The following is a 20,511-nucleotide window of genomic DNA, read 5'->3' on the forward strand; positions in this document are numbered from 1 at the left end:
CTATGAAATGAAGAATCAGTGTGTTTTATAAATAGAAAGTTGATCTTAGAATAGACCACTTGAATTCAAGTCCTAGCTCTGACAAATACTGATTGTGTGACTCTGGGCAAGTCACATATCCTTTCAATGCGCTCACTGTCTCTCTAAGTTACAGGGCAGGTATTCATCTGTTTTGGTAGAAGGAATTTCTTCACTGAGAATTTCCTGAGGCAGTGATATCAGAGTTTCCATTTTAAAAACATGTAATAAATGTTTTTACCATAAAATTTGAAATTTTATTTTATGTTTATTATAAAGTATAAATATATAAGCTATTATAAAATATATTGAATAATATTTGTACTTATTATTATTTTATACATGTCATATTTCTAAGAGCCCTCATGATAGGGGAAAAGGACCATCATATGAAGTCAAGAGACTTAACTTCTGTACCTAGCCTTGCACTAATTTTCTTTTCATCTTGGAAAAAAAATCATTTAACTTCCCTAGAGCTTAGGTTTTTCATCTTTACTCTAGGGATACCCCAAATATCCAATTCCCTTAAATCTACCCTCCCCTAGGGCCAATATTAAACAGGTTAGATAACATTTATTAAAGAGACCTTTTAATATTTCTTAATATTTAGTGATTCTTGGAAAGGATCTAGAGTAATAATAGTGACATGACATAATTATGAGCAGGAGTTAAGTCTTTCTTATGATCTGAATAGTTTGTTTCTGTGAATTTTACAAGTCAAATGCTACTGCTGCTTAATTATATCTAGGATACCTTTGTTATAAAATAATATTATACTTAATTGAGAAAGTCTGCCTACCAAATATACATTGGAATTCATAAAAGGTAAAAAACCTCCCAGAGGAAGCATGTGGAGAATATTATTGGTAAATTGTTCATTCACTCTGAGCCAAAACAAACAGCTATACTCTTTAAAGAGTCCACAATGAGAAGGTAATGAGTGAATAAGGACTGTGGTGAGCTTCATGAGATGTACAAGAGAGAGATTCCATTATAAATATATATATATATATATATACATACACATATAAATATACATAAAACAATTATTACACAGTATAAGGAAATGATTTCTTTAGTTTCAAACCCAACTAAATTTCTGGTTGGTTTTTTAAAGTATGTCACTTGCAACTGCTGTGGCCATATGTAAGCATATAGTTGCCACTGTGGGTACCTTTGAAAGCTATGAAAAAATTCTTCCTCTACCAAAGGGTATAATAAGATTTAAATCTGGAAGAAGTCTTAGAAATAATATAGTCTAAAGTTAAGTCAACTTGCCCAAGGTCACACAATTAGGAAATGTCAGAATCAGAACTTGAATCCAGGTCTTCTCCATTATGTCATGCTGCCTTTTTGGAGTAAGAGATTGAATTCTTGGAGAGGCATGGTCTCTCACTCAAATGACTTGGGGACCATTGATTATAGTATAGTAACACTTTGATATATAAATGTCCAATTAAAAAAAAACCAACCCTATCCTATCTTGTTCAATTTTAGAGAGAAATTTTATACATGGTACAGTATAGAGAGCATCTAAGTGACAATGGATAGAATATTGGCCTGGAGTCCTCTTCTTGAGTCCAAATCTAGTCTCAGACATTTTCAAGCTGTGTGACCCTGAGCAAGCCACTTTACTCTGTTTGCCTCAGTCTTGTCAACTGTAAAATGAGCTGGAGAATAAAGTGGCAAAAAAAATTCCAAGTAAAGTGTTCACAAAGAATCAGACATGATTGAAAAACAACTCAACACTCACAGTATAGAGAGAGCAAGACACAGAAGTCAAGAAACATGTTGTGTAATCCTTAGCAGATCAACTTTTCTATGCCTCAGTTTCCTCATCTGTAAAATAAGGTTGTTGGACTCAGTGACATCTGGGGTTTCTTCCTGCTCTAAATCTATGATACCATAGTTAAAAGGTACTTTGAATAATCTCTCCCTGACACCATCAGTTAAGAAAGCTGTATTATATTTCTACCATGTACTTAATACTTGCTTGTATGATGACCAATACAAAGCATAGTCATACAGTGACTTCTATTTATACATATGTTTAAAGATTACAGATAACAACACAATGAAGTGAGTAGTGTATTAACTATGTCCATTTTGCAACAGGCAAACAGATTCAGTTTATATGCTTCAGTCATAAGAAGTAATAAACATTGATGTCAAGATTTAAGAAACCTAGTTCTCCCAATTCTGAGTCAGAGAATAGGATTATATAACTTAGATCTAAAGTTGGCAAGGGTCTCAAGAGCCATAGAGTCCAACTTGGTCACTTTAGTGTTCTATGTCCAAAGTCTTATAGAAAGCAAGAATCAGAGGAAGTTTTATTTTTTATTCTCTTACCCCAAAGTTGCTCTACCTGGCCTCTACTCTTTCCTCTGTAGCCCGCTCCATAAAGTTTAATCAGTCAGTCACTAAAACACATTTACAAAATGTTTATTTTATATTAGATACTGTCTTATGAGCTGGAGAAAAAGAAGGCTAAAGCTCAGCTGCTCACTTTGAGCTCACATTCTAATCAGGAAAACAATATATAAATAATTATATATAACACGACTTATATAAGATATGTGCAGAGTAAATGGAAGGTAATTTTAAAGGGGAAAAGAATTAGGAGCTAGAGGACCAGAAAAGGATTCTTGCAAAAAAAAAGGATTTCAGCTAAATTGAAGGGAGCCAGGAAAAGTAAGAGGCAGAAGAGAGGAGAGCACAAACATTCTAGGTTTATTGGAGATAGACAACACAAAGGCATGATAATAGCTAATAAGAAGAAGAATAGCTAACATTTATACAGAATTTACTATGTGCCAGACATGTTTGCTTCTTACCACATTCCAGGGAAGTAGGCTCTATTATTACCACCCCTTTTCCAGATAGGGAAACTAAGGTAGGGGTTAAGTGACTTGCCTGGGTCACACAGCCAATAAATGTCTTCCTGATTCCAAGCCCAGTTAGTACATAGGGAAAAATAAAGTGTAAAAAGACTAGAAAGGAAGAGGTCAGATTATGACAGTCATTAATGCCAAATAGAACAGTTTCTTTCTGTTTGAACTTGGGGGTAACAGGGAATTAGCAAAGTATGCTAAGTAAGGGACAGGGGAGATGGGAAAGGGGAACGAGCAAATCTAAGTTTTAGGAAAATGACTTTGGCATTAGGGGATGATGTATTGGAATGGGTTTTGACCTGAGGCAGGATGATGAAGGTCTGAACTTGGGTGGTGGTCTATGAATCAAAAGAAGATGCATATAAGAGATGTGGTGAAAGCGGCGGGGGGGGAACAATATTTGACAGTGGATTGGACACAGGGCATAAATGAGAGTGAGGAGGGAGTCAAGGATGACACCAAAACTGTGAATCTTGGTGACTGGATGGATGATGCTACCCCTAACAATAATAGGGAAGATTGGAGGAGGTATGGATTTGGGGGAAAAGATGAGTTCTGCTTTGGATGTATTGAGTTAAATCACTGCTCTTGTCCTCAAAAATCTTGCATTGTAGCTATGGAGAAAAAAAATACATAAATCAAATTGCATGGTAGAATAAGAATATAAATGAAGTATCTGAAGACTCTCAGTAAATCATCATATTTCCCAGGTCTTACTTTATCATTTGGAAAATGAGAAGGTTGGACTTTATGGAGGTCTCTTATAGCTTCAAAAGTCTATGGTTCTGGGGCAGCTAGGTGGCGTAGTGGATAGAGCACCTGCCCTGGAGTCAGGAGTACCTGGGTTCAAATCCGGTCTCAGACACTTAATAATTACCTAGCTGTGTGGCCTTGGGCAAGCCACTTAAGCCCATTTGCCTTGCAAAAACCTAAAAAAACAAGTCTATGGTTCTGTGAAATGAATGCAAAGATGTATCTTGTTGACTATAACTATAATAGATAATATTATGATAGAAAATAGTGCTCTTGTGGACTATAGAAATCAGAGAATTATCATGGAGTAACACTTGAACTAAGCTCAAATGCTAGGCAGGATTTATCTATAGACCCTGGAGAAGAAGCGACTTATTTTACATAGAATGAAATAACATGAGTATTGAGATAGGGATGGGCATGTTTTATATGAGGAACAGTAAAGAAGTTGTCACTTGTAGGATGTAGTTGGAGGAATAAAGGAAATAAGACTGACTGGGTAATAAGATAAAGTCAGGTAGTAGGAGTCATTGAAAATTAACTAGAGGATCTTGAACTTGAGTAAATATTGGGACTTTTGAATTAAAATATTAATGGTGAAAATGGTATTTTGTAAAGACTAACTTGGTATTGACAATTAAAGGCCTATTCAAATGCTTCATTGTGAAATATAAGTGACTTTTGTTTCTTTAAGATTTTCAAAACCAGGGTTGTCCTTCTTGCTGCTGAAAGATGGGTCGCTTCATTAAATTTGCTCATTCATTATTAAAGCAATCACCCTTTGACTTAATGGGGAGGTTGGGACAGTAAGTCATTTGAAAGAAAGTTGATGTGTTCCATTTTACATATATTGAAATTCAGTTATACTGGAACATCCAAGTAGAGAAAACCCATAGATATTTGGAAATGCACAAACTCTGTACTGGATACTGAAGGGACTATACAAATAAATAAAGCATAGTCACACATTTCTTGAATCTTACCATCTACTATAAAATAAGATACATACATATATATATTATATATATATATATATATATATATATACAGTCTATAACAAAATAGAAAATTGGAATTCTATATTGAATTGATGTGCAAAAGAAATGCTTGAACAAATGGATACCATGAGAATGATGAAGGGGGAAAAAAGGATACTCGTAGGGAAAATTTGAGGAAAGGGAGTGAATTAGATCTTGTGAGATGGATTTGACCTAGATCTTGAAGATTGAGTAGGATTTTACCAGGCAGAAAGGCGGAGGGAAGTAAATGAGGACCTTAGTGAGTATGTATCCTCACACCATTCCCCTTGGCAAGAAGCAGTGGAAAACCCAAAGTAAGACTCCTCCTAAGATCCAACTTCAGAATTTTAATATTATTTGTATATATATATATATTTAATGCTTGTCAGGGCCAGCCTTTGAGTGGAGATGGAATAGGAGGTTGCCTTCATGGCACAACTACATGGTGTGATTTGAGAGTTGGCTGGAAAGACCCCCTGCCCAAAAATTTCTTCCCCACTATTCCAAACAGCTTTATATTATTTCTGGTACTGGGTAAAGCTGAGCAAGTGAGGCAGATATATTTTATAACCAAAGAACAAAATAATTTTCCAAGCACAAACTGAGAATCCTCTATGAAAATGCAGATTTCCTCTATGGGTCTAAGAACTTCAATCTAAAAGTTTTAAATTTAGATAACTCCCTCTGACCTGTTACCTTTCACTCTGCACCTCAATCTCCTGGTTAGCTTGGGGTGCTACATCTGCTTGGTGCAGAATGTTTGATTTTAACTGATCATAATTCATTACCCCGAGGCATTATAGGGCAAGTCCAGGGATACCCTTTACTTTTACTACCCTGTCCCATAGAAAAGAAGTTCTAGAAATAGAAGAGAACTTTGTTCTGTCATTAATCATTTTGAATGTAGCACACTGAAATGTAGCACATTGAAAATTATGAAGTGGTTGATTCTGTGACTTGCATATTGGGCACCGGGAAGCTTCCTCAAAGGATAAAAGAGGAATCTTTGCCTAGGAGTCTGGGAAAAGGAGTTTGGTTGATGTAAAATTTACTGAAGTATTCTCTCACCTCCATGTAACACACACACACACACACACACACACACACACACACACACATACACACACACACACCCAAGAGGTGGTGCTTTCTGAGAGTAAAGGTTCTAAAACTAATTTTCAACTTTCCTGTTATCACAACAAATACCCTAGGTCACCAATGCTTATTGGCTTATCTATTATTTCACACTACCTGCACTTCTCACTTCAACTACATGAATTATTGGAAGTCAATATTTCACAGCCTAGTAATCTTTTATCAGCTGCTATCCTGGTTATTGTCAATATTTCATCAATATCCATTGTCCAACTAAATTTAATGGTTCTAGGTGGGGTTTGGTTGTTTTGTTTTTGTGTTGTTAATTACCAATTAATGAGATTGACTTTGCTTGCCATATTTCATTGGCTTTGACAACCTAAACTACTAGTATTATATATATATATATATATATATATATATATATATTTATATATATATATTTATATATATATATTTTCCCCCCAAAAGGTACAAAGCACAACATAACTTTACTTACCAGTTTATCAGCTGTTATAATTATTAACCACTATTTTTTTATTGAAGGCATAAAGAACAAAGGTGGGAGTGCTGCCTGAAGTGGCATGAATTCATAATATCAATAACAGCAATTTAATAATTAATACAATCATGAAATAATTATATTGATTGTTAATAATTATAAAATGATCATCGATAATAATGGCATAACAAAAAAAGCATTTATACAGAACTTTAAGGTTCTGTTCTTTACGTATATTATCTTGGTAATGATTGTGATTCTCACAATACGCCTCTAAGATAGATAATATTATTTTTCCCTGAAGAAATATTGAGGGAAATAAAGAAATTGAAACTGAATAATTGAGAGTAAGTAGTTTGACCAGGGTCCCACAGCTAATAATTGACCAAGGTAGAACTCCAGTTCAGATCTTTCTAAGTTCAGGCACAGCACTGTCTCAATTATACCACCTAACTAAAGGAGGATGACTCTGGGGTTCCTCCTGCTCCTTGCCCCATGCTAGTTCCCATATCTCTCCTTTTCTGCACAGTTATTTTTCTCTGTAGTCAGAATTAAGCATTGTCACTCTTGTAGTGATAATTGAACTTGACATTAAAAATTGCCTCCTAAAATTATTGCTTGGTATTGACTTTAAGAACTTCCAGAGAAGTGTACCAGGTCCCTAGAGTAAACTGAGAAAATGCCTCAGAGGCAGTTTCCAAGAAAAGTGTAGTATTGTCACCTCAATTAAATTAAACAAATATTTATTAAGCCCCTTTTATCTGCAAGGCATTATGCCCCATCCTTCTTAAAGCCAAATAAGTAAAAAATTAATGCAAGTTATACCTCTGACCCTCCTAACCAGGAAAATTATTGCTTTTTGTTTAGCCCTGAATTGTCACTGAGGAGCTAAGTGTGTACATTTGAACAGCATAAACTGCCAAGCCATCAGTAGGTTTTCTTTCATCACCTTTGTAATGCCACTTCTGGGTGTTCAAAGCTGAACTGTCTCTGTTTAGCTTTCAGATCATTTAGAGAGAAAATACACTACTGTTGTAGCTTGCACCTTTATCCATCTCCTAAATTACTTCCTCTCTCAAAGATAGATGAGAAATTTTTATCAACATTAGGAATACCATCACCATTATTTTTGGTTCCCTTCCCCCATATACTTCTTGGCAAATCATTTGGCTTTTTCCCAGTGGGTTGCAGGAGAAATCTGCCTTAGAAATGTTTAGCAGAACTTCCTCACATTGCACTACACCACTGAATTCAGGACTGAAGGATAGTGATTCATTTTCCCCACCTGCAGGGTCTGGAGTCAATGCTAGCAGTCTTTTCTAGTTAAAAGCCTCTTCTATCCTCAGAGAAACCCAAGTCATACTTTTCTAAACTGACAACAAAAACACACTTTGCCTGTTCTTTCATTGGTTTTTCAGCATACATTCTCCACATATTTATAAGCAGATTCTTGAATTGGGAATTTATTTGTATGTAGTAAGCCATCAAAGCCAAGTGATAGTGGTTTGGGTCTTTAGCTTTCTTTGTCATTTCTCAGCAGTCTTGGGTTTTTCCCCAGGCAAGCAAACTTGCCACAGCTTTTAAAGACTCATCACTGTTCATGCTGGCTCATGGAATCTGCCCTTAGACTATTTTGACCTCTGTCTTATAGTGGTAAATGATATTAACTCTACTTTTAAACAGATTTCATATTACAAATGGTCATATTTCATGCATTTAGCAACTAGCTTTTCTTGAACTGTCTTCCCTGTAATTGCCTCCCTTTTCTGTGCCTTTGTCCTCCAAAGTTTCCAAAACTATTAACTTTTAATATCTTGGACAGTGATTTATATATGATCATACAGTGATTAATGTTTCAAAGTCACCCTGTTCTTACATGGACCTTTGTTGTTATTTTAGCCTTCTAATCCCAGTCCAAACCTAAAACTTCTGAAATCCTAAAATCTCTTGTTTAGTATTGTCTCTGCATGACCCAAAACAGGCAATTTCATTATCAAATAACAATTCAGTAACTAGAATATTACACTAGTTTATATTTATCCCTACTGATAAAGTGAATTATTAGAAGTATTAGAAGAAATGTTCAAATAAATAGAACTAATTGATTTCCCAAAGAGTATGTTAGAGTTAAAGTGAAGCAGGGAAGTCTGGTGACAGAGAAAATGTTGGAATCATTTTCAAACTTTACAGTGAGGAAGTGTTCTCCATTCTGTGTTGGCTCTTTACAATCTCCATTTCCTAAGCTACCTTGGACTTTTTGGTCACACCCTTTGAGGCAGAAGTAAGTAGAACACCACTTATGGGCAGTAAATATTGTCTTAACAGGATCCTTGAGGATAGCCCCTATAGCATATGTACAGAAGAATACCTAGAGCCAGGTGCTAAACCACTTCTCAAGCCCCATCCTTGTCCCACCCACCACAGAAATGCATTTAAGCAAAGATCCTCCCAGACAGAAGTCCTTTTCTCCTTGACTCCCTGAAGGGCTACTTCATCATTTCTCAGGTTTCCTCCTCTAAGCTGGAACCACTTACTCTGACCCATGCTGCTGGAACAATATGGTCCCTAGCTCCATGCGATTGAATCCATATTAATCTAAGCTTCTTTTCTTTTACTTTTAACGTGAATAACCATTTAATATTTACTCTCAACCAACCCTTTCTGCTTAACTTCATAACTTTCTTAAGAAACTACTATTTTCTGGGGCAGTTAGGTGGCATAATGGATAGAGCAACAGCCCTGGAATCGGGAGGATTTGAATTCAAATGTGACCTCGGATACTTAATGATTACCTAGCTGTGTGATCTTGGGCAAATCACTTAATCCCATTGCCTTGCAAACTCCCTCTCCCTCCCCCCAAAAAAGGGAAAAAAGAAACTACCATATCCTTAGAAAATACTCTCTTCCTTAAGAAACTCACAATCTTTCCACTTCTCCATAGGACTAACTTTGAACTTGTGTATATTTTGTGGACTTAGTAGTAACTGTAAACCTTTTGTGCAACCTGTACATTAAACTCCCTGAGTTAGAGTTGATGAGTTCCTCACAAATACCACCCCACATAGATCAATTTTTAAACCCCTTCCCAAAGCCCATTTCCTCCCATTTTCAAAAGGAGCTTTGAACTGAGAATGACATAACTTCAATCTAACTTCATCCCTGCCAGTGCATTACTGAGCATTGACTAGGACAAGTCACTTTTACTTCTCTGATCTTCAGTGTCCTTCATTGTGAAAAGAGAAGATTGGACTAGAGGTGTCTAAGATTTCTTCTACCTTTACAGTTGATGAAAATAGAATAACTTATTTTAGAATCAGAATGAGTTTGGGTTTATCAACCCAGCCCCATTTAAATCCAATTCATTTGTAAGTCAAGTCGTCCCCTATAGAACTGGAAAAAATTTCCAAGGTCATCTAGATCCTCCCTCAACTTAAAGATGAGAAAACAGGCTTAGAAAAAAGGTTAAGTGATTTATTTGCTCAAGATCACATTGTAATAAGTGTCAAAAGTGAGATTTGAGCTCAGGTCTCTGGAGAAAATAGGTTATACAGATTTGAGTTCAAATCCTCAGATACTTACTAGCTATGTGACCCTAGGTGAGTCATTTAACCCTGTTTGTTTCAGTCTCAATGTCTGTAAAATGAGCTGGAGAAGGAGATAGCAAACCACTCTACTATCTTTGTCAAAAAACATGCTAAAAGGGGTCACAAAGAGACAGGCATGACTGAAAAACAACTAAAGAATGACAACCACCTTTGACTCTGGAGTCACTACCACAAAGTCTGTTTTATTCCTATTCTAGAAAGTTAGGAGAAAAAGATATCAGTAGGGGAAGAAAGACAGACATGATATATTCCAAGCAAGGTTGTAAATAAAATAAATCATAGTTAAATACTTAGGGGAGAAAGGAAAGTGGAACTCTGATAGTTTACTTATTTTCCTATTTTTTTCTCTTGACATTTGACTCTTGTAGATATGACTTGCTTGCTTTCCATTTAGCAGGGACCATCCTATGAGGCTAAATTTTTTCTAGGAAGTAACAAAGGTGGGGATTGGTGGGGGAGTCATGGATTGATTTCTGACTCATTAACATTTTGCCAGAGCTCAGACTATGTATTGGACTGGATCATTCTAGGTCTCCAGCTGTCAGTTTGCTTGTAGTTTCAAGAGACCTTATCTTTTTAACACATTGTTAACTTCCAGTTGTCCTTAAATGACCCTTTTGGGAAAAGCGCTGTTAACAATCATTCTTTCCAGAGAAGAAGTCCCATCAATACCCAGGGAACTACCTTAGAAATTTCACAGGGCCATAAATACATCCAGTGTCCTAATCCTAATGAATTTTTTTAGATGTAGAATGTGATCTAGGCAGCCAAATTATCTTGTCCCCCAGTCCCCTCCTATGCACATAAACACACACAACACACACACACACAAGCACTTTACCTCCTTTAACTTTTAACCAATGTATTCAATTAATATAAACAAATAAACATAGATTTTCTACATTTTTTTCATAAACTTCCACAGACTTTCAGTCTTTGCTTCCTCATAGAACATGATCTAATGATCCAGATATCAACAGAATAATTAATCCTCTGACCAAGTTTAGGGATGTTGCTTTAGACTCTAGTACAAAGCTGGTCTGGAATAAGCTGATATCATGTCCTATCTGGGAAGCCCTCAAAAAAATTGGAGTGATAATAAGTAATGAAAAGGCTATACCATTTTTATGCTTCAAGTATGTCTTCCCTCCCCCCTTCCCCAAACACAACAAGAATTAAGATCTGAATCCCTAGAGGGAAACTGATTTCTGAGAAGTGGGAGAATATTTCTCATTTACCTGAAAAAACAAGACTTCTGTGGAATATATTCTGTTTTACAGACTTTTCCCAGATTTCCAGATGTCTTATATCTTATTCCTCAGCATGTAAGCCAAATCTCCTCAAATCATTAAATTTGGCCCTAATCCATTGTCTCTTTATAATAATAGTGCAAAATATTTACTCTAGAGAATTAGTTTGACAGATTCTCCAACTACCTCTCAATCCATTTTTTAATCCAATTTGTTTTTCCTGTGTGAATGATTAAACCAGTATCTGTCACATGATTTGAATCACCAAGTTAAGTTTGAAGTCATTTAGTATTCAGTGTGCCAACTAAGTGACATAATTAATGGAACCTAGGACCTGGAGTCAGAAAGACCTGAGTTCAGAACTGACCTCAGATACTAGTTTTATGCCTAGAGCAAATCACAATCTCTCTGAGCCTCAGTTTCTTCAACTATAAAAACAGTTTAATAACACCTCCTTCCCGTGGATATTATGAGAATCAAATAAGATAATATTTGCAAAGCATATTACCCAAAGTCTGGCACAAATAGACACTTGACAAAAGCTTATTCCCATCTTTTCCTTCATTTCCCAATGAAATTAGAATAATCATCTATGAATAAGAATGTTTGTAAAATCTGACCATTACTTTAAAAAAAATTAGCTTTAGGCAAGACACAAGATTCTGTGGATTATAGATTGATAAGTAGAAGGAACTTCTAAAATCATTTAATTCTATGCTTTTTTTAATAGATGAAGAAACTTGAGAACCAGAGAGGTTAAGTCATTTGCTCAAGATCACACATTAAATGTCACACACTTATGTCTGAGGCAGGAATGAAACCCAGAACTTCCTGACTTCAAGTTCAGTACACTCTTCACTCCACCACACTAAACTGGACTTTTGTTCTATGACACCCAAAATGGCATTTGCCAAGATATAGTTTCCTTTGAAAAAAGCTTAACTTGATGTCAGCATCCAATAGGCTATGAAACAAAGTAATCTCTGTGATCACATATGTTGCAGAGACTTGTGTAATTTTGGCATGGGCTGAGAAACCTCAACTGAGAAGAGCCTGTAAATCTGTACTATACTCAGTCCAATGCTTGCTTTCTTTTGGTTAGGCAGTGGGGTTAAGTGACTTGACCAAAGTCATATAGCTAGGTAATTATGGTGTCTGAATCCAGATTTGAACTTAGGTCCTCCTAACTTCAGGATTGGTGCTCTATCCATTGCACCACCTAGCTGCCCCTTAATACTTTCTTAAAAACAAATTATAAATCCAGTGAAATCTTCAAATTCTTTTCTCCTGCAAAAAAAAAAATACTGCCTCTTTCTTTCTCTTGTTTTCATAAAGAATATCATCAGTAGTTCCAATGTAATTCTCATAAATATTTTATAGTCATATGATTAATGTCTCTCTTCTAATACTTTTATGATATACTGTGCTTAATTTAGCTCCTGCACTGGAAGCTGCCTATGCTGATGAAATCAGCTCATTCCTTCTTTGTACTTATGCTTCCTCGATACTCTGTTCTACTGGGGTCCCAATTGATCTGTTTCAGTTAGAAAATTCAGTTTCCTTCCTTCCTTCCTTCCTTCCTTCCTTCCTTCCTTCCTTCCCTTCCTCCCTCCCTCTCTCTTCCCCTTCCCTTCCTTTTCTTGCTTCCCTTGCTTCATTCCCTTCTCCATGTCTGTCCCCATAGAGAATCATACCCTGACTTGCCAGTGCTCTAGCCAAAGGAATATAAACTTCGATCACTGAAACTCCAAAAGATTTCTTGGGGTTTATGAGCTAGATTTCTCTTTTAAGGACCATGTCTTAAACCCAAATCACTCTGGCTGGCATTGATTGACCAATAGTAGGTCCCAGCTCAAGCCTTTCTTGGTCATTGTTTTGGCCCTGATGACTCAGAGTATAAATTACATTTGTTCTGAAGACTCTGAGGGTCTTCCCTCCCAGATTGATTTTTTTTGACCAGATAAAAGAGGTCATTCTTTGCTTCATTTCTTACCTAGCCTTAATCACTGAACAGGAATTGCCCCAAACAAATCAAGACCTAGGAAAGACCTTAGCTTAAAAAAGGTCAAGATCAGGAGCAGCTAGGTGGTGTAGTGGATAAAGCACGGGCCTTGGAGTCAGGAGTACCTGGGTTCAAATCTGGTCTCAGACACTTAATAATTACCTAGCTGTGTGGCCTTGGGCAAGCCACTTAACCCCATTTGCCTTGCAAAAACCTAAAAAAAAAGGTCAAGGTCTCCCACTGCATCCAGGGTCATCTCCAGTCATCCTGATCTATATGTTGCCACTGGACTCAGATGACTCTGGAGGAGAGATTTTGCACAGCCCTGACTCACTTAAATCCAATTCACTTATGGTCATGATGTCACCTTCCTAATCATGGTCCTCTTTGTGAATGAAGGACAAATAACCTCCACAGAAGACCTTTGAATCCAACAGAGCACTTAGGACAGTAGTTTTTAATCTGCCATTAACTTACCAGTTTCTCCCTTTCATACACAGTCTATACCTAAAGAAAAATGTAGTATGGCAACTTATATGATTTATCATCAATGATAATACTGATAACTTACATTTATAAATCTGAGGTTTGCAATTACACTTCATTTAAATTATATTATTTGATTTTCATAACTAACCTCTCAGTTAAATACTACAGATATTATTATTCCTGTTCTATAAATGAAGAATCACCGTAGTTAAGTGACTTACTTCCAATCAAACAACTAGTAAGTATCGGAAGTGAAATTTGAGCTCAGGTCTCTGTTTTTAAAAAAAATTGCTAATAACCCCAAAAGAGCTGCTGCAGGTGGAAAATACTAATGATTATCTCCATTGTTGTTGCTTTGCTATGAAAATTCTTCAATATTCAATGTTTCAGAAGTGGTTTAAACTAGGCTCAATCATTTTAATATATTCCTTGAGTGGGAATTGGCACAGTTATTTCTGCAAATGGAAAAGTTTAGTAAGCAGGAGATTTCAAGTTCTTCTGTTCTCTAATCATGCCTAGATTTGTGCCAATGTCAAGAGATACCCAGTTTTCTGGTCAACTGGGCAAAAATTTTTTCTGATTGTCTTATAAAATTCTCTGCTCATATGCAAATCAGACTCTTTCTTTTTCTGTCTCTGTGTCTTTCATTCTCTCTGTCTGTCTCTGTCTCTCTAATTCTTTTTGCCCCACATTCTTTATGTCACTAAGGTAGGGTTTCAGTTCATTACCATTAATTCCCAACTGAAGACAGAAAGATTGATTTTGATGTTATTTTGAATGTATTAAATTAACCTTGCAAATAGCCACTTGCCTTAGGCAAGTGATGATTTATATATTGAGCAACTTGTAAAGAATGTGGATTTCCCTTATTTAAGTCTATAAAGGAAAGGGTACATTTTTTTAAAGTTTGTGGGTTGTTTAATTTTTTATGCATGTTGGAAATTTTTTAGTTTCTAAAAATTTCCCCAGAGCTTCAATTTTCAAAATTGTTTCTGATAAGCAGGAAAAGAAGTAGAATCCAATTAACCATGCAAAATGTCTACTGAGGGTTAAGGAAACTATATATGATATTCTTTTAATAGGAACCTACCACATATTCAAAGACAAAGAAACTTAAAATTTAAAAGGTCCTTAGAGGTCACAGATGACCTACAACCTTCCAGTGAAGGGATTTGATAAGGAATTCTGGTTTTGATAAAACATCAACCAATCAGTTAGGAAATGTGATAGGAGAATGGTGAACTTTAAAATCTAATTATCCACCTTGAATTTTAACACAGCTAATCATTTGGAAATGATTCCAACATTTCCAAGCTCCCAAGAAACTGATTGGATAATGAAGAAACAATTGTTAAAAATGAATTTCTCTGTTTCTACTTAACATAGTTCTTTCTACTCTCTTGTCTCTCTCTCCTTTCTCCCCTTCCCCTCCCCCCACCTTTCTATTCATATTTTCTTCATTTCAGGCTGAAAATGGCACAGGAAACAGTCAACAAATTAACAGCAGAGAAGAAGGTGGAGACAAAGAAAATAAATCCCACTACCAGTCTGGTAATAAGATATTTTATTCACTATAACCAATACTTCTTGATACTGGGGAAAAAAAAGACGAATGTGAGAAAAAAAAAAGGCAACTTTGTTTGGTTTACCTTCTTTTCTTTTCTCATAATTAAAACGAATGATATTCCTGGTAAGCCTGACCTGATCTCTTTAGAATTCTCACATCCTTTTCTAAGTAGATCATGGGAATAAAATCATACTTTATAGTTCAATATTTGGATATTTCTTTTGAAATATCCAAAACACCTTCATATTTGAGTTCTCATTTGTTCAAACCACAGAAAAGTATTCTCATTCAACAGATGAGGAAATTGAGATGCAGGAAATTTAAAGGATCTTGCTAAAGTAATGAAAAGGGCGTCAAAACCAAAGCTAAAACTCAAAGATCTTGGTTCCCAGTCCCGTGCAATGCAAAGATGTATCACTAAAGAGAGAGCAAAATTAATATGTGAAGGACTGAACTGAATGGCAATCCAAATGAAGTAGAAGATTGATGAATATAACCCAGGAAACACTTAACTGACACTCTGCAATAGTCAGTGGTAGCATATTTTTTAAAAAAATTTTTAATTAAAGACTTTTTGCCATCATTTTACTTATCTATGTTTCATGACAACCTTGTAGGATAGCTCCTCTGAACTCTGATATTGTTTGTATATAGAACTTCAGTGATAAGAAATAAAGGAATAAAGAAACCATGACCCAAAGAATCTGTGTCTGCTGATTGATGGCAATGAGTACCTGAACCAGATGAGCTATGTTTCTTTATCTCACATGCCTCATATTCCCAAATGATTGGGAATTTTACTTGACTGTTGGATTTCTGGGTTGTGTTTTCAATATCCCTTGATATTAGAGGGTTCATACCCTAATCTGTGCCCCATACATCTATTGCTGTTGGTCTCTTCCATTTCCAACTCATATATGTCATTATCCTTGCTCTCAGTCAAATTTCATTCCACCAAGACACCTCCATCTTTATTGAGAAGTTGGGATCTTCTATTTTTGTCAGAGATAAACTTATGTGGAATCATTGCATTATTATAATTACAAATTGACTTCAACTAACCAGATTCCAATTACAGAGCATAACTTTTTTCTATGAAAAATAATAAAGAAGCCTATAAGATAATTCCTTACACAAATATATAAGTAAGGTTTTTAAATTTAGGTGGGCATTTTTTTTTATCATGACTGAATTTAAAGTCAGAGGATCTGCGTTCTAATTTTGGTTGGGACACTAGCTACCTATGACTTTGAGCAAGATATTAACCCTCTGGCCTTCAATTTCCTAATCATTAGCATGAGGAGACCAGATGTCCTTTAAGGTACCTTTTGTGATGACAGGCAGATCTATTTGTGGGTAAAATTATTATCCATTTCCCAGGGAACTTCTTCTCTTTCTCAACTTTCCATAGTAATACTGCTGACTTTTAAACCTTTCTGTCCTACCCCACAGGCAACACTCATCTGCTTAACATATTTATATTAACCTACAGAAAGTATGCACTCATGTTTCTGTTGTATATATGTTTCAGTTTATATAAACTTAATAGAACTACTTGCCCTATCCATCTGGAAGGGGAAAACATATATGGAGAGAAAATATTAGCAGCAACAGTTTAAACCTGTGAAAGAATATAGATATTTTTTGTAATATAGATATGCTGTAGATATTTTCAACCTGGCAACAGGAATTTCTCATATTCCCATGAATAAGAAATCATCACTTCTTTCCATAAAGTTCTTGGTAATGTACTTTTATCCAGGCCCTGAAAAATGTAAAGAAACAAAGACCAGCCTGCTATCATTTAGTATTTGCTCTGAGACCTGGGGTTGCATTGGGTTAATTTTGCAATAAGCTTAAAAAAAGTGGTTGGTGGACTGGATAAGGATGATGACAGAACAGTAGGAAAGAGGGTGATAGAAAAATACTCATCTCTTTGGCATGTTTCAGACAATTCAGCACAGCCTTCTCTAGCCCACATGCTCATTGTAATTTGAGAACAGATGGAAAATTAGAGAAAGGAATGATAATAAACATTTTTTCTTAAACAACAGAAAGAAAGACTGCGTCAGAAGGAAGCCAGTGTGACCACCAACTGAAAGAAGTCATGTGAAGGGACTTGATACTTTGCCTGATGCTCTACAGTGTGACTAGTGTCTTGAAGAACACTTAGAAGACTTGGTTACCAAACCTTTCTTGAGATCATCCACAGAAAACTTTCTTGATCTTTACAAAGGAAAATACTCAAGAAGCCAGAGGAACAATAAGAAGCTGTTTACAGGGATATTAGAAAGAATTCTGGTAACTACTCCTTGGGAGAATCCAAAAGGATCCCCTCTGCTCAGTGCACTGTGTCTATTCAAGGCTTATTGACTAAAACTTGATGTTCATGCTGCAACAGATTGAAGGAAGGAGCTGTTATCAACACATCTGCCCTATAAGGTCTTTTTTTAAGCCTTGGTCTTCACTAACCAATGCTTTGATGGTTGGCCCTACTTTAATCATGTTGGAAAGAATATATCTCCTTCTCCTAAGAAGGGTTGAAGATTTCTATACATATATACCATACATTTTAGTATTTTATCAACTATTTTTAGAGGCTCAAGACTCTGTAAATATTCCAAGATAAAAAATTATTTTGCACACTGATGGGGAGGGGAAGAAGCAGCCGTAAACACTCCATTCTCCTAGGGGAATGACTAATGACTCCAAGTAGTTGCCCTGTACTAAGTTAATTCCCTTGTTTTACTATGGTGACTGTTTGGTCTTCTCTCTGGGTCTAGGTATGCAGACATACTGCATACTCAAGTTTCAGAAGACAAAAATATAACCAGAATAGCCTGAGGATGAATTCATTGCTTATCCAGAAGGGGAAAAAGTGGCAAGTACATTTTACATTTCAAACTGGCATTTAATTGTTGATGTCACAGAACATCCTGACATCAATGGCGTAATCCCCAGGCAAGATTTTGCTTCCAGAAGAGTTATTTAAGGAGCCCCAGAGATTCCCAAATCCCTTCTTGCTCTTATATCAAAAGAGATCAGGAGTCAGATATGAAACTTTCTCACAATTGATGTTTGTGACAAAGGTCCTCAGTGTAGAAATAAAAGATAATAATAATAATAATTTACATCCAAAAGAGAAATAGATAAGTAGGGTTCTCAAGAAGAGGAATTTTTTTTTATTTTGTTTTATGAATCTGAAAAACTAAGAGTAGCTACTGGGACATGAAATGTGGAGCCCAACGAACCCATCTCAGATCCTTCCCCTGACCTGACTTCCCATACTACCCTGGTTTGCCCTTTGATTCTCAGGTAGAAAGCATAGAACAGAGAGGAAAGTAAGAAATGGTTTTAGGTAATATTGTTGGAGTCAGTAAAGCTTTCTCTGCTGATCTGTACAAAACAGATAAAGCAAGAAATACCCTATGAGTGCCTTTTCCATCCCTGCTGTCTCTGATATCCATTGCCCTTCTCCTTAGTCTCCCAGATCATTCCTCCTTGTCATGTCCCTGAGTCTTTCTCCATTGTGTTGAGACTTACCAATCACCAGTCCTTTCAGGAACTTCTACAAATAGAAGCATCTAATAAAAATACTACCTTATACTTAAAACAGTTTTTCTCTCCAAGAAGTTTTTAAAAATGTAATATGAAGGAAAGAAAAAGAACCATTTTCACACAGGTGCTAATTGTTTTCTTCAAGCTCTTAAAAAAAAAGAAAAGAAAGAAAAGAAAAATGATTAGATTCTGTACCCCCAAATGAAGTGCTAGTACAATCAAGGTGGAAAGTCTATGAAAATTGTAAAGTGCTCATTTGACTTCCTAGTTGAAGAGCATTCTATCTGGGTTCATATGTTTCCTATTCTGTCTCACTCAGATGTGATGAGATCTCTGGGAATTTTCAACTAATAAATTTGAAGGTAGTGACCCATTTAAAATAAAGGCCATCTTGTACTGCTGGAAGTTCTTCCTGGAATTTGTACATAGAAGAAGAGTGTCCATTTCCCCCAAGTAATACAGTTTAGCACCATTCAACCTAAATCAGTGTAAATTTTAAGTTGATGAGAGAGGATAGCAAAAAGGAAATCACTGCACAATTGGACTCAGTTTGCTCTTGCTGGAGAGATGCCCCAGACCAAGAAATGGGATGTTGAAAAGAACAAACCCTTTAAAGCAATTAGGATCAACATATTCCCCCAAAAAGCAGATCCTCGCAAACATCTAAAGATTGGAGAAAGAGAACAAGAGAGTAACTGAATAGAGTTAGATATATGCAGTCCAAGTTACTGGTAGTCCTACCTTTGTCTTGGTTAAAGCAATAAAAATTGACAATTTAAAAAAAAATTCACTGAAAGAGTGAGAGGCTTTTGTCGTCTTCTTGCAGCCAGTCATAAAGCCTGATGTCATGTCACCTCCAGCCAAATGCGGCACATTACATTAAAGCTACATAGCACCATTGTACCATTTCTATTACTTTTCCCAAGTTTGACTGTATTTACCATTAAAAAGAGACCTCAGGTTAAAAGGAGTCTCACCTAGTCCTCCCAAGTAGCACAGTTGAATTAGTAGCACAGCTGCTAATTAATGCAAAAGACAAGTCTGACCAGTGAGATCCACCATAATATAACTGACACTGGAGAAAGAGGTATATAATAAGGTTCTGAAGATTTCTGTAGTATAGGGCTATTTCTGATTTACTGAAGTCTAGAAATCCACTAATGAATTTAAGATCAAAGAAGTGAAAATATAGGCCATTGTGACAGCTTGGTGTAGTAACAACCAAATCCATGATTAATGGATCTCTCTCTTCTCTCTCTCTCTCTCTCTCTCTCTCTCTCTCTCTCTCTCTCTCTCTCTCTCTGTGTGTGTGTGTGTATGTGTGTGTGTGTGTGTATGTGTGTGTGTGTCTGTCTGTCTCTACCCTAAAATGAGGAATAACAAGGGGAAACTCAATTAGAACACTGGACAGTTCCAAAGAGCACTTTCACAATTGTTGAAATTGTTGAATTTCCCACCCACTCTTTAGTGGAAATGATCATCCACTTAGGTACCCAAAGGATAATAGCTTCTGAGCATGCCACACCTTACCTAAGGAGCATGTTGATAACCTTGTAACCAATTTCTAAATGCCATTATTCCTTAGCTGCATGTTTACTGAAGTACAGATTTTTAGAAAAAAAATTATTTCTGGGGATGTATATGATGCTTGTATATGTTACTGCCTATCCTGGTACAATGGCAGTAAAGCCATAGCAGACCACAGAATAACCTGTATCATATTAGAAGATGGACTCTATCTTGCTTACAGACTTCTAACCCA

At 36.1% G+C, this 20,511-nt stretch overlaps 1 protein-coding gene across 2 annotated transcripts in view; it reads left to right on the plus strand.

Annotated features, from left to right (window-relative positions):
* Positions 1-20,041, plus strand: part of LOC141521988 (formin-1-like) — a 402,521-nt gene extending 382,480 nt beyond the window's left edge. For both annotated transcript variants that reach the window (XM_074235036.1, XM_074235035.1), the window contains 2 exons: positions 15,091-15,175; positions 17,246-20,041. In XM_074235036.1, the coding sequence (XP_074091137.1) occupies positions 15,091-15,175; positions 17,246-17,290 (130 nt within the window). In that variant the 3' untranslated portion in view covers positions 17,291-20,041. The remainder of the gene's footprint in view (positions 1-15,090; positions 15,176-17,245) is intronic.
* Positions 20,042-20,511: the final 470 nt, after the last annotated feature.

Source organism: Macrotis lagotis, chromosome 4 (assembly GCF_037893015.1).
Source record: "Macrotis lagotis isolate mMagLag1 chromosome 4, bilby.v1.9.chrom.fasta, whole genome shotgun sequence".
NCBI lineage: Eukaryota > Metazoa > Chordata > Mammalia > Peramelemorphia > Peramelidae > Macrotis > Macrotis lagotis.